The 14,977-nt window shown below is 48.0% G+C and overlaps 1 protein-coding gene across 3 annotated transcripts in view; it reads left to right on the top strand.

The window, feature by feature from the left end:
• The window catches only part of LOXL3 (lysyl oxidase like 3), a 252,769-nt gene that overhangs the window by 202,921 nt on the left and 34,871 nt on the right, over positions 1-14,977 (top strand). For 2 of the 3 annotated variants that reach the window (XM_075848898.1, XM_075848897.1), the window contains 5 exons: positions 9,963-10,118; positions 10,660-10,819; positions 10,993-11,236; positions 11,524-11,639; positions 12,716-12,852. In XM_075848898.1, coding sequence (XP_075705013.1) covers positions 9,963-10,118; positions 10,660-10,819; positions 10,993-11,236; positions 11,524-11,639; positions 12,716-12,852 — 813 coding nt within the window. Of the gene's footprint in view, positions 1-8,740; positions 8,909-9,962; positions 10,119-10,659; positions 10,820-10,992; positions 11,237-11,523; positions 11,640-12,715; positions 12,853-14,977 lie in introns of all 3 variants that reach the window. The other variant, XM_075848899.1, reaches the window with a different exon arrangement.

The raw sequence follows: 14,977 nt of genomic DNA, 5'->3' as shown, positions 1-14,977 counted from the left end.
CTGAGCTTCATACAATCCCTGTGACATCAGACCTCTACTGAGCTACATACAATCCCTGTCATTTCAGACCTCTACTGAGCTACATACAATCCCTGTGACTGCAGACCTCTACTGAACTTCATACAATCCCTGTGACTTCAGACCTCTACTGAGCTTCATACAATCCCTGTGACTTCAGACCTCTACTGAGCAACATACAATCCCTGTGACATCAGACCTCTACTGAGCTACATACAATCCCTGTGACTTCAGACCTCTACTGAGCTTCATACAATCCCTGTCATTTCAGACCTCTACTGAGCTACATACAATCCCTGTGACATCAGACCTCTACTGAGCTTCATACAATCCGTGTGACATCAGACCTCTTCTGAGCTTCATACAATCCCTGTCATTTCAGACCTCTACTGAGCTTCATACAATCCCTGTCATTTCAGACCTCTACTGAGCTTCATACAATCCCTGTGACTGCAGACCTTTACTGAGCTTCATACAATCCGTGTGACTTCAGACCTCTACTGAGCTTCATACAATCCCTGTGACTGCAGACCTCTACTGAGCTTCATACAATCCCTGTCATTTCAGACCTCTACTGAGCTTCATACACTCCCTGTGACTGCAGACCTCTACTGAGCTTCATACAATCTGTGTGACATCAGACCTCTACTGAGCTTCATACAATCCCTGTCATTTCTGATCTCTACTGAGCTTCATACAATCCCTGTGACTTCAGACCTCTACTGAGCTTCATACACTCCCTGTGACTTCAGACCTCTACTGAGCTTCATACAATCCCTGTGACATCAGACCTCTACTGAGCTACATACAATCCCTGTGACTTCAGACCTCTACTGAGCTTCATACAATCCCTGTCATTTCAGACCTCTACTGAGCTTCATACAATCCCTGTGACTGCAGACCTCTACTGAGCTTCATACAATCCCTGTCATTTCAGACCTCTACTGAGCTTCATACACTCCCTGTGACTGCAGACCTCTACTGAGCTTCATACAATCTGTGTGACATCAGACCTCTACTGAGCTTCATACAATCCCTGTCATTTCTGATCTCTACTGAGCTTCATACAATCCCTGTCATTTCAGACCTGTACTGAGCTTCATACAATCCCTGTCATTTCAGACCTCTACTGAGCTTCATACAATCCCTGTGACTGCAGACCTCTACTGAGCTTCATACAATCCCTGTCATTTCAGACCTCTACTGAGCTTCATACACTCCCTGTGACTGCAGACCTCTACTGAGCTTCATACAATCTGTGTGACATCAGACCTCTACTGAGCTTCATACAATCCCTGTCATTTCTGATCTCTACTGAGCTTCATACAATCCCTGTGACTTCAGACCTCTACTGAGCTTCATACACTCCCTGTGACTTCAGACCTCTACTGAGCTTCATACAATCCATGTGACTTCAGACCTCTACTGAGCTTCATACAATCCCTGTGACTGCAGACCTCTACTGAGCTTCATACAATCCCTGTGACTGCAGACCTCTACTGAGCTTCATAGAATTCCTGTGACTTCAGACCTCTACTGAGCTACATACAATCCCTGTCATTTCAGACCTCTACTGAGCTACATACAGTCCCTGTGACTTCAGACCTCTACTGAGCTACATACAATCTCTGTGACATCAGACCTCTGCTGAGCTTCATACAATCCCTGTGACTGCAGACCTCTACTGAGCTTCATACAATCCCTGTGACTGCAGACCTCTACTGAGCTTCATACAATCCCTGTGACTGCAGACCTCTGCTGAGCTTTATACAATCCCTGTGACTGCAGACCTCTACTGAGCTTCATACAATCCCTGTGACTGCAGACCTTTACTGAGCTTCATACAATCCCTGTGACTGCAGATCTTTACTGAGCTTCATACAATCCCTGTGACTGCAGACCTTTACTGAGCTTCATACAATCCCTGTGACTGCAGACCTTTACTGAGCTTCATACAATCCCTGTGACTTCAGACCTCTACTGAGCTTCATACAATCCCTGTGACTGCAGACCTTTACTGAGCTTCATACAATCCATGTGACTTCTGACCTCTACTGAGCTTCATACAATCCCTGTGACTGCAGACCTCTACTGAGCTTCATACAATCCCTGTGACTTCAGACCTTTACTGAGCTACATACAATCCCTGTGACTGCAGACCTCTACTGAGCTTCATACAATCCCTGTGACTGCAGACCTCTACTGAGCTTCATACAATCCCTGTGACTGCAGACCTTTACTGAGCTTCATACAATCCCTGTGACTGCAGACCTCTACTGAGCTTCATACAATCCTTGTGACTGCAGACCTCTGCTGAGCTTTATACAATCCCTGTGACTGCAGACCTCTACTGAGCTTCATACAATCCCTGTGACTGCAGACCTCTACTGAGCTTCATACAATCCCTGTGACTGCAGATCTTTACTGAGCTTCATACAATCCCTGTGACTGCAGACCTCTACTGAGCTTCATACAATCCCTGTGACTGCAGCCCTCTACTGAGCTTCATACAATCCCTGTGACTTCAGACCTCTACTGAGCTTCATACAATCCCTGTGACTTCAGACCTCTACTGAGCTTCATACAATCCCTGTGACTGCAGACCTCTACTGAGCTTCATACAATCCCTGTGACTGCAGACCTCTACTGAGCTTCATACAATCCCTGTGACTGCAGACCTTTACTGAGCTTCATACAATCCCTGTGACTGCAGACCTTTACTGAGCTTCATACAATCCCTGTGACTTCAGACCTCTACTGAGCTTCATACAATCCCTGTGACTGCAGACCTTTACTGAGCTTCATACAATCCCTGTGACTTCAGACCTCTACTGAGCTTCATACAATCCCTGTGACTTCAGACCTCTACTGAGCTTCATACAATCCCTGTGACTGCAGACCTTTACTGAGCTTCATACAATCCCTGTGACTTCAGACCTTTACTGAGCTTCATACAATCCCTGTGACTTCAGACCTCTACTGAGCTTCATACAATCCCTGTGACTGCAGACCTCTACTGAGCTTCATACAATCCCTGTGACTTCAGACCTCTACTGAGCTTCATACTGTGTTTGTGTCGCCGGCTCTTCTCAGAGCTTCCTACAGGTCCTGTCATTATTGCCCTGCTCTAAGCTTCATCCAGTTACTGTGCCTCCACCCATTCTCTGAGCTTCATACAGTGCTTGTGCCTCCACACCTTCTTTAAAGTTCATACAGTCCCCATGGTTCCACCCCTTCCCTAAGCTTCATACAGTCCTCGTTTTTCCACTCCATTTGTAAGCTCATGGTTCTACCCCATCTCTAATCTTCATACAGTCCCCGTGGTTCCACCCCATCTCTGCGCTTCATACAGTCCCCGTGGTTCCACCCCATCTCTGCGCTTCATACAGTCCCCGTGGTTCCACCCCATCTCTGCGCTTCATACAGTCCCCGTGGTTCCACTCCATCTCTGCGCTTCATACAGTCTCTGTGATTTTCTCTTTTTTATTATCTTTATATAGTCCCTGTGATTTATTTTTGTAACTTTTGCTTCGGACTGCCGTCCTGCTGTCGCTGGTGGTGTTGCCTGCCACGTTTCAGCTCCAGGACTGCACAGGATTTATTTATCCACCACCAGACAGCACACATAGACAGAAGCGTCTTCATTCACGTGCTGGTTCCTCTATTCACAGACTATGAACTTGTATTTTCTTTGGATGGGAAGAGCTGGAAATACTTTATAGAACAGGCCGCTCTCATCCCAAAACTTCCTGGATGGAAACTGTGTGTTCCTCCAGATGACACGCAGCGGCAGCAATGAATGACCTTTTCTTAGACGTCTTCCTAGTAGGATAACACCCCGTGAGCTGGAAGGACTGGAACTGCATCTCATTACCCAGTAACGTTATCTAGTGATGCTGCATAGGAGTCCCCTCCAGCACCGCGCTCTGCCAGCTGCAATCACACGTGGTCATCCGTGGAATGAGCTTCAGAAGAACAATCCCAATGTGTCCATTCTGGAGGCCTCTCTGGTGTAGGGTCTGTGGGTGGAGGAAGCTCTTCATCCTATCATTGTGGTCCTGCTCCAGTGTCTGTGCTTGGTGGTCATCCGGATAGGATGTCCTTCTCCACAATCGGCACAATGCCCCGGCAGTGGGGACACTGGGAATCCCATATTAAAGCTTTTATTAGATTGACGTCTCCATGCGGCTCGATCAGGTCGTCCTTGATTTCGAGCATTTCCAGTAAGTTCGGTTTTCTCTGAATCGGCATTAAGGGCTGTCTACACCTGGATAGGAAAGTATTTTTTTAACCCCTTAAAGACCAGGCCAATTTGAGTTTTTCATTTTCGTTTTCTCCTCCCCGCCTTCCAAAAGCCATGACTTTTTTTTCTATTTCTTGGTGGACATTGCCGTGAGGTCTTGTTCTGTGCGGGACAAGTTGTCGTTTTTCAAGGCATCGTTTATTGTACCGCATCATGTACTGGGAAGCTGAGAGAAAGTTATTTGTGTTGTAAAATTTGCAAAAAACTGCGATGACACCATTTTTTGGGGGGTTTTGTTTTTACGGCGTCCATCAGGCGGTACAACTATTGTGATAGCTCAGACTTTTACGGACGCGGCGATACCAGTTATGTTAACTTCTTTTTAAATTGCTTTAGGGAAAAAATGGGAAAAGGGTCTTTGAACTTTCAATCCTTTTTGTTTTGGAACATCATTATTTTTTTTATTTAACAGTTTTTTCCTTTTTTTATTATTCCTCCTAGGAGACTTGAAGCAGCGATCGTTGGATCGCCTGAGTGATTTGCTGCAATACTAATGTACTAATACTAATGTACTGCAGTATATATCGTGATTCTGAGTCTCCTTTGAAGCCCTGCCGGAGTACAAAAATGGCGGACCTGGGGGCCGTTATTAGGCGCCCAGGCTGAACTAACAACCACTGTAATTGGCCGATAGTGCCATGGGGTGGGGGGGGGGGCGCGATGACGTGTTTATGGGGGCGCCTCCTGATTCTAACAATTTAATTGCAGCGGTCACGATTGACCGCGGCATTTAAGGTGTTAAGCGGGCGGAATCAATGTGAGTGAGATGTCGGATGTGGCTCAGCCCGTGACCCCGCTCCATACTTCCCCCTTAACGGCTGCCGTGTACCAGTACGTGACCTGTCGTTAAGGCGTTAATAATACACAGGTCAGTCAGTTTTATTAGTGTAACTTTATATAATTTAGTTTTACTTTTAAAGATACAGCTGCTTTATATTCTCTATACAGAGCAGCTGTATCTAGCGCTATTCACTGAATCCGTCAGTCGCACAGACATGACGGGTTCAGCGTCGGGTCCTGCGTCTCACAGTTCATAACGTAGATATGATTGACACAGGATCCACCTGTAAACTGAGACACGCAGGATCCGCGTACACTGCACCCGTCAGATCTGCGGGACTGACGGATTCAGTGAATAGCGAGAGATACAGCTGCTCTGTATAGAGAATATAAAGCAGCTGTATCTCAAAAAGTAAGACGGCTTTTTAATTAAAAAGTATTTGTAATGTTGCGCCAAACCTTTTTACTAAATAAAATGCCTTTCAAAGCATTCCGTAGTCTGTAACAATGGGACCCTGAGACAGGCGGGATATTGTCACACCGCAGGGTCTGTGGACATCACTCTGGGGGGACCCGTAGAGAGGAGTAGATGCCGGGCCGAGTGACACACATGATGAGAGTTGTCAGGACCTCCACGGGGGTAAGAATCTCCTGCTGTGGAACCTGCGTGGCCGACACCACGAGGACATCCGAGAAGAATCTCAATGCACATTTAGTGAATATTTAATAAATTCCCCCATGCGGTTTCAATTTCTCATCATTTTAAAGATCTCTGCTTGATGTAAATGACTGGAAACATTCTTATCTGAAAAGCAGCTCATTATGAGAGAGCGCCCGGAAGCACTAAGACATCACCTGCCCTTATGTGATATATCATTTCATCTCAGGATGCAAACAAGAATGTTCCCATTCACCAACAGCAAGCAATGATCTTGAAAATGGTGCAAAATTGAGAATTTTTACCCAGCGATTAAAGGGTTTTCCATGATAGAACAAAAAGTTTTGGTTTTTTTCCCAGACACCGCGCCACTTATGTCTACTGACCGTGTCTGGTGTTGTACTGTACAGGAAGTGAATGGCGCTGAGCCGTAGATAAATTGAATGGCGCTGAGCCGTGGATGAAGTGAATGGCGCTGAGCCGTGGATGAAGTGAATGGCGCTGAGCCGTGGATGAAGTGAATGGCGCTGAGCCGTGGATGAAGTGAATGGCGCTGAGCCGTGGATGAAGTGAATGGCGCTGAGCCGTGGATGAAGTGAATGGCGCTGAGCCGTGGATGAAGTGAATGGCGCTGAGCCGTGGATGAAGTGAATGGCGCTAAGCCGTAGATAAATTTAATGGCGCTGAGCCGTGGATGAAGTGAATGGCGCTAAGCCGTAGATAAATTGAACGACGCTGAGCCGTGGATGAAGTGAATGGCGCTAAGCCGTAGATAAATTGAATGGCGCTGAGCCGTGGATGAAGTGAATGGCGCTGAGCCGTGGATGAAGTGAATGTCGCTGAGCCGTGGATGAAGTGAATGGCGCTGAGCCGTGGATGAAGTGAATGGCGCTAAGCCGTAGATAAATTGAACGACGCTGAGCCGTGGATGAAGTGAATGGCGCTAAGCCGTAGATAAATTGAATGGCGCTGAGCCGTGGATGAAGTGAATGGCGCTGAGCCGTGGATGAAGTGAATGTCGCTGAGCCGTGGATGAAGTGAATGGCGCTGAGCCGTGGATGAAGTGAATGGCGCTGAGCCGTAGATAAATTGAACGACGCTGAGCCGTGGATGAAGTGAATGGCGCTGAGCCGTGGATGAAGTGAATGGCGCTGAGCCGTGGATGAAGTGAATGACGCTGAGCCGTGGATGAAGTGAATGGCGCTGAGCCGTGGATAAACGGAATGGCGCTGAGCCGTGGATGAAGTGAATGGCGCTGAGCCGTGGATGAAGTGAATGGCGCTGAGCCGTGGATGAAGTGAATGGCGCTGAGCCGTGGATGAAGTGAATGGCGCTGAGCCGTGGATGAAGTGAATGGCGCTGAGCTGTGGATGAAGTGAATGGCGCTGAGCTGTGGATGAAGTGAATGGTGCTGAGCCGTGGATGAAGTGAATGGCGCTGAGCCGTGGATGACGTGAATGGCGCTGAGCCGTGGATGAAGTGAAAGGCGCTGAGCCGTAGATAAATTGAACGACACTGAGCCGTGGATGAAGTGAATGGCGCTGAGCCGTGGATGAAGTGAATGGCGCTGAGCCGTGGATGAAGTGAATGGCGCTGAGCCGTGGATGAAGTGAATGGCGGTGAGCCGTGGATGAAGTGAATGGCGCTGAGCCGTGGATGAAGTGAATGGCGCTGAGCCGTGGATGAAGTGAATGGCGCTGAGCCGTGGATGAAGTGAATGGCGCTGAGCCGTGGATGAAGTGAATGGCGCTGAGCCGTGGATGAAGTAAATGCCGCTGAGCCGTGGATGAAGTGAATGGCGCTGAGTGGACCCTTTCTCCTTATCCTGGATTACCCCTTTCGGCATGACATTGGATGACGCACAGAGACATGTAATGGATCCGGCTGTGAGGTGATCCCTTTATTCAGTGGCCTTATAAAGGTATGACCAAGCACAAAGATCACCCGATATAAAGATAAAACCTCCCTGTGGCGGCAAATCAGCCGTTCATACAAACAAAACCAACCAATGACCAAGAAATCCAGTACAACAGATCCATATGTCACATTTTATCTGCCGCAGTCATCGACGTGATAGGAACTCGACTAATTCATGAGCGACAGTCGAGGAAAAACATTGTCACCGGCCAACACTGATGTCATGTCTACGGCTCGGACCATGTCATGGTGGGGTCACATCTCTGGTGGCATCAGATAGACGCGGGGTGAGGGGCTCAATGTGGAACATAAACGGAGGTGCCTTCTCCATGACTTGTCCGTCACTAAGAGACATTGATGCACAGTAAGTTTTGGAGTTAGAATTGTGATCAGATCCTTCATCTTCACCCACTTCATCATCATCTGTCATCTTCCCTACCATTAGATAGAATCACATTAGACACATGACGTCATCAGAACATGTGCTGTACCGTATCTACTGTAGGACATATAGGATATAGGAGATCATCAAGAAACTGATGTCCACATTCTACAACCTTCAATGAACCAAGTCACATCAGGATCAAACTTCTCTGGACTGTAACGTGGGAAGGAGATGGTCCCTTTATCCTCTGCTCTGCAGTCCGGAGTGATTCCTTGTAGAGTAGGTGACCAACCGGGGATGGACGGCCGCAATACATGTTGTTATGGGAGAAATGAGAGGTGTAAGACTTTATATATGACGTGTCCTCCATAGAGATGTAGATATGGGAGGTGGTGGACATCACATCTACACAGGAGTGAAGTGACCCCCAGATTCAGACATCTTTACACTATTGGGACATATTGGGGAATACACTGGATATATTAGGGATTCCTCGTCTTCACTATTGTGGGCCGTATTATTAGTAGACTAAGTGAGCGGTCCAGACAATATGGTGACCTCTAAATTTTACCTCCTCTAACGAAACATGAGGACAAAGCCGCCGATGTAGGAAAGAAATGTCCTGCAATGATAATTGTTTTATAATGAATTTGAAACATGAGATCCTTATTCCCTCCAGATCCGCTTGGCCGGGGGTCGCAGCCGGCATGAGGGGCGGGTGGAGGTTTTGTGGGGACCCCGTGGAGTAGAGCGCTGGGGATTTGTTTGTGGAGAAGGCTGGGGAACCAAAGAGGCTGCAGTTGTCTGCCAACAGTTGGGCCTAGGATATGCCAGCAGTGCCCTTCAGGTAGGTATTAGATCCTGTGCAGTGTGATGAGGGGGACAGGGTCGTATTCCGGGGGTTACACAGATCACACTGAGCAGGATCATCCTGAGTGAGGCCTCCACCGCTACATGTGTTTGTGCTGTTTCTAACCTCAATGTGGCTGATCCGTTACACACAAGAATCTGCACTCCCCGCTCTCTGTCCTCCGCTTTTTATTGGGGTCAGAAGGAGCTTGAAGCAATTGTCCGTTTCTAGTGAGGTGCTTCCCTCTAAATATTAAATTGTAGGGTGAACACTGCGGGGAACCTGGCCAATCATCTGAATGGCAGGAAAATCTCCGTATAAGAGCACCACTACCTACCAAGAAGGGGGCCCCATCATTCTCCACTCTTTCATTGTTTTCATCCGTTTTATCCTAGAGACGTGGCCTCCAGCCGGTGGTTCTCCGTCATCTATAATATCCTTCCAAGTCTCTCATTGTAGACATTTATGAAGCCCTCCTAACCCCCTGTGCTTCACGACCCCTACGGTGGGAATCTTCCACCCTGATAATGTGAGCGGTGGAGCAGATCCAGGAGATCATCTCCACTAACATTGGATTGTGACCGGTTCTGCAGGATGATGACTTGTCTGACTCAGGATATAGAGGATCCAGTCTTCTCTCTATGGTCTCCTTCAGGACGAGACCCCTCTAGATGTCCTACAGAAGAGCTCCCGCCTTTGTGGTTGTCCCTGTGCGTCTGCCTTTGTGGTTGTCCCTGTGCGTCTGCCTTTGTGGTTGTCCCTGTGTGTCTGCCTTTGTGGTTGTCCCTGTGTGTCTGCCTTTGTGGTTGTCCCTGTGCACCTGCCTTGTGGTGTGTGCTGGGTTTGGCTTGGGTCACGTATGTTCTCTGCTCGGTGGTGCTTGGCCTGGTGATGAGTTGGGCTTCTCTCTGCATGACTGTCCTGTATAAGCTGCGGCAGATCTTTGTGTCCACTCTCTAGTCTCCATCCACTGAATCCTCTCTGTCATTGTCTGCCTCACGTCCGGCTCTTTGTCTGTCATTGCTTGCTGCTCCTGGGCTGACCCTCACAGATACGCATCATCGGGGGGCGCACACAGTTTGAGGGCCGCGTTGAGCTGAAGTTTGAAAACTCTTGGGGCTACCTGTGCAGTGATGGCTGGACAACTAAGGAAGCAATGGTGGCATGTCGGCAGCTCGGCTTGGGGTACTCTCTGCATGCTGTGACGGTATGTACAGCGGAGTCTCACATTCATGACACTGGGAAATAATGAAGGAGGGAGAGGAGAGGCTCACAGGAGGCGAGAAGGACACGTGGTATACACAACAGGCTCCTACTAGAAGAAAGGCTGGAGAACTGGCGGGACGTCTATAATAACGAGCATAATAATATAATATAACAATGAGGATAATATAATAATAATAATGATGACTATGACTATAATTAATAAGTGGCCCCTGACATTATGGAGCTCCAGTAAACCACGCTGCAGAGTGCGAGCTGCTTCCCCCGCTCTTCAGCACTGCTCAGTTATACATGACGTCATCCTCCAGAGCAGCAGTGGAGTCAGCCAGGCCTGTACGTCCCCCTCCCCACACAGTGCAGTTATTGTCCGCTCTGCCCATTACACATAATGGGGGTAGTTGTCCTCACACATGAACACTATTCAGGAACATCCGTGAATTGGGACTGGGATTTGTATCATCAGAGATAGTTGTGATTTCCTGCCGTTTCTTCTTTTGCTGTTATGTGTCACTTTTTTATCTCAGGAAACCTGGTATTGGGATGCCACAAATGTGACGGACATGATTCTGAGCGGCGTGCGCTGCGGGGGCACTGAAATGTCTCTCCAGCAATGCTCACGCCACAAGACCGTCAGCTGCAAGAACACGGGCACCAGGCACGCCGCGGGAGTCATCTGCTCTGAGAGTAAGGCCCCATCTCACGTAATATCATGGTCGGGTTTAGGGATGTTCTCCTGGTGCCATTGGGCAGTCAGTGGTGACAACGTTAGATCAGGGCTCCAGTAATGGGGTCTTAACCGTACTGAATAATGAAAGACATGGACCGCCCGCCATCACTTTACCCTTTATACTCCGCAGCTGCCTCTGACCTGGTCCTGCACGCATCTCTCGTCCAGGAGACCGCATATATCGAAGACCGTCCACTACACATGCTATACTGTGCAGCTGAAGAGAACTGCCTGTCCAGCACTGCCCGCCAGGCCAACTGGCCCTACGGACATAGACGCCTGCTGCGCTTCTCCTCCCAGATACACAATACCGGGCGAGCTGATTTTAGGCCTAAAGCTGGCAGACACTCCTGGGTGTGGCACGAGTGCCATGGGTAAGCCTTGAGCTCCTCAGTAGACATCGTCTGTAAGTACTTGGCACCTTGTTAGGGAGTCCTGGGTAAGGACGACATCAGACATTAGTAAATCTTTACTGACTCTCCATTGATCACTGATAAGTAGAATGAATGCGAACCCTGAACCTGGGGAAAGCATTTCACCACCTGTAGTCCACATCTGGACACATCTGCCACGTACAGGAATCCTGTATTCGGCGTCATACACCGAGTCATAGGCATTATGTATAGGCTTGTGCTAGGTTGTCCTCTCTCTGTCTCTGCAGGCACTACCATAGCATGGACATCTTCACTAACTACGACCTACTGACACCAAATGGCACTAAAGTGGCAGAGGGGCATAAAGCAAGCTTCTGTCTGGAGGACTCGGAGTGCCAAGAGTGTAAGTAACACTGCGCAGGAACGAATACTACAGCCCTACTGTATACACTGAGGCTCATCATCCATGTACTAGTCACTAGCCGGTCCGTATATACAAGGGCTGAGAACATGACACATTCATATCTTTTATCGGAGATTGTGACCATCGTATGACACCCTATGGAGCAAGATGCCTTAATGCAGACTCTAAATGGTAAAGGGTTAATCTGTCATACACATAAGATGGAAGTCGTCCAAAGTGGCCGATTATGGCCCAACAGCATTTTGACATTTTTATGCAGTGACTGATGTCTACCGAAAAAGTAAATACTGATGTTGGATTTTTTATGGTGAGTTGAATGATCGACCGGTCAGTTATACAGGTCACTACTTTCCGCCAGCGCTTTTCTGGGCTTTTTTACTTTTGTTTTTTAAACTTTGTACCTGATCGGTCAGTTCAGTCTGACATGTTTATGGTCAGATCATTTATATGAATAATGAAACGTGGCTGATCCTAATCTTACGCGTATCACCATCTTTAGGGTCATCCAACTTGTCCGATTGGGCTGCCCCATAAATATTCGATTGTCAGCCAATCCCACTAAAATCTGTGAGTACAATCAACATTTATCTTCTGTGTATGACAGCTTAAAACTAGACATCGACGTCTGGCCGACCAGAGCCGCCCCAGACACTCCCGCAGGACATAATGGTTGGGATTCCGCCGGTCAGTCACCAGACGTAGCACTTGTCTGCAGCTTCTGTGATATCAAACACTGTTATGCAGCTGTGGTGCGACGTTTCTGTTGACCTCCAGCAAGAGAAACGGAAAGTCGCAAAACTCGAGTTACGTTTAAATTGCATCAAACATCTCAGTACGATATCCGGGTCGGAGATTTAAGGAGAACGTGTTGATTGCGGCAGCAATAACCCAGGTACACTCTACTGTGAGGCCTAACTAAGCTCCAGGGGCAGACGACTGTTGCTAAAAGCATGAGACACTGTCTGATCAGAAATATAGAATCGGGTATGTCTACATGAAAATAACCAATGGTCTGAGACTCCACCCACTGCGCTCACCATACGTTCTATTTACAGTGGTCAGTAAGAGGTATGAATGTGCCAACTTCGGCGAGCAGGGTATCACCGTGGGATGTTGGGATTTGTATCGTCACGACATTGACTGCCAATGGATCGACATAACAGATGTGAAGCCAGGAAACTACATTCTTCAGGTAAGAGGTCCACTCACACCAATCTCCCAGAGCACAGTTCCCTGTAGTGATCCTCTCCTGGAGGACAGTTCCCTGTAGTGATCCTCTCATAACCTTCTCCTGGAGGACAGTTCCCTGTAGTGATCCTCTCATAACCTTCTCCTGGAGGACAGTTCTCTGTAGTGATCCTCTCCTAACCATCTCCTAGAGGACAGTTCCCTGTAGTAATCCTTTGCTAGAGGACAGTTCTTTATAGTAACCCTCTCCTGGAGGACAGTTCTCTGTAGTGATCCTCTCATAACCTTCTCCTGGAGGACAGTTCTCTGTAGTGATCCTCTCCTAGAGGACAGTTCTTTATAGTAACCCTCTCCTAGAGGACAGTTCTTTATAGTAACCCTCTCCTAGAGGACAGTTCACTGTAGTAATCCTCTCCTAACCTTTTGGAGGACAGTCTCTGTCCTCCAAAAGGTTAGGAGAGGGTTACTACAGAGACTGTCCTCCAAAAGGTTAGGAGAGGGTTACTACAGTTCTCTGTAGTAACCCTCTCCTAACCTTTTAGAGGACAGTTCTCTGTAGTGATCCTCTCCTAGAGGACAGTTCTCTGTAGTGATCCTCTCCTGGAGGACAGTTCTCTGTAGTGATCCTCTCCTGGAGGACAGTTCTCTGTAGTGATCCTCTCCTGGAGGACAGTTCTCTGTAGTGATCCTCTCCTGGAGGACAGTTCTCTGTAGTGATCCTCTCCTGGAGGACAGTTCTCTGTAGTGATCCTGTCCTGGAGGACAGTTCTCTGTAGTGATCCTCTCCTGGAGGACAGTTCTCTGTAGTGATCCTCTCCTGGAGGACAGTTCTCTGTAGTGATCCTGTCCTGGAGGACAGTTCTCTGTAGTGATCCTCTCCTGGAGGACAGTTCTCTGTAGTGATCCTCTCCTGGAGGACAGTTCTCTGTAGTGATCCTCACCTAACCTTCTCCTAGAGGACAGGTCCCTGTAGTGATCCTTTGCTAGAGGACAGTTCTTTATAGTAACCCTCTCCTAGAGGACAGTTCTCTGTAGTGATCCTCTCCTAACCTTCTCCTAGAGGACAGGTCCCTGTAATGATCCTTTGCTAGAGGACAGTTCTTTATAGTAACCTTCTCCTGGAGGACAGTTCTCTGTAGTGATCCTCTCCTAACCTCTTGGAGGAAAGTTCTCTGTAGTGATCCTCTCCTAGAGGACAGTTCTCTGTAGTGATCCTCTCCTAGAGGACAGTTCTCTGTAGTGATCCTCTCCTAGAGGACAGTTCTCTGTAGTGATCCTCTCCTAGAGAACAGTTCTCTGTAGTGATCCTCTCCTGGAGGACAGTTCTCTGTAGTGATCCTCTCCTAGAGGACAGTTCTCTGTAGTGATCCTCTCCTAGAGAACAGTTCTCTGTAGTGATCCTCTCCTGGAGGACTGTTCCTTGTAGTAACCCTCTCCTGGAAGCCGTTCTCTGTAGTGATCCTCTCCTAGAGGACAGTTCCCTGTAGTAATCCTCTCCTAGAGGACAGTTCCCTGTAGTAATCCTCTCCTAGAGGACAGTTCCCTGTAGTAATCCTCTCCTAACCTTCTCCTAGAGGACAGTTCTCTGTAGTGATCCTCTTCTAACCTTCTCCTGGAGGACAGTTCTCTGTAGTGATCCTCTCCTAACCTTTTGGAGGAAAGTTCTCTGTAGTGATCCTCTCCTAGAGGACAGTTCTCTGTAGTAATCCTCTCCTAACCTTCTCCTGGAGGACAGTTCCCTGTAGTGATCCTCTCCTAACCTCTTGGAGGAAAGTTCTCTGTAGTGATCCTCTCCTAGAGGACAGTTCTCTGTAGTGATCCTCTCCTAGAGGACAGTTCTCTGTAGTGATCCTCTCCTAGAGGACAGTTCTCTGTAGTGATCCTCTCCTAACCTTCTCCTAGAGGACAGTTCTCTGTAGTGATCCTCTCCTAACCTCTTGGAGGAAAGTTCTCTGTAGTGATCCTCTCCTAGAGGACAGTTCTCTGTAGTGATCCTCTCCTAGAGGACAGTTCTCTGTAGTGATCCTCTCCTAACCTTCTCCTAGAGGACAGTTCTCTGTAGTGATCCTCTCCTAACCTCTTGGAGGAAAGTTCTCTGTAGTGATCCTCTCCTAGAGGACAGTTCTCTG

Source organism: Rhinoderma darwinii, unplaced genomic scaffold, assembly GCF_050947455.1.
Source record: "Rhinoderma darwinii isolate aRhiDar2 unplaced genomic scaffold, aRhiDar2.hap1 Scaffold_537, whole genome shotgun sequence".
Lineage (NCBI taxonomy): Eukaryota > Metazoa > Chordata > Amphibia > Anura > Rhinodermatidae > Rhinoderma > Rhinoderma darwinii.
Note: the sequence above shows the minus strand (reverse complement) of the source record. Positions and strands in the feature narration are given on the sequence as shown.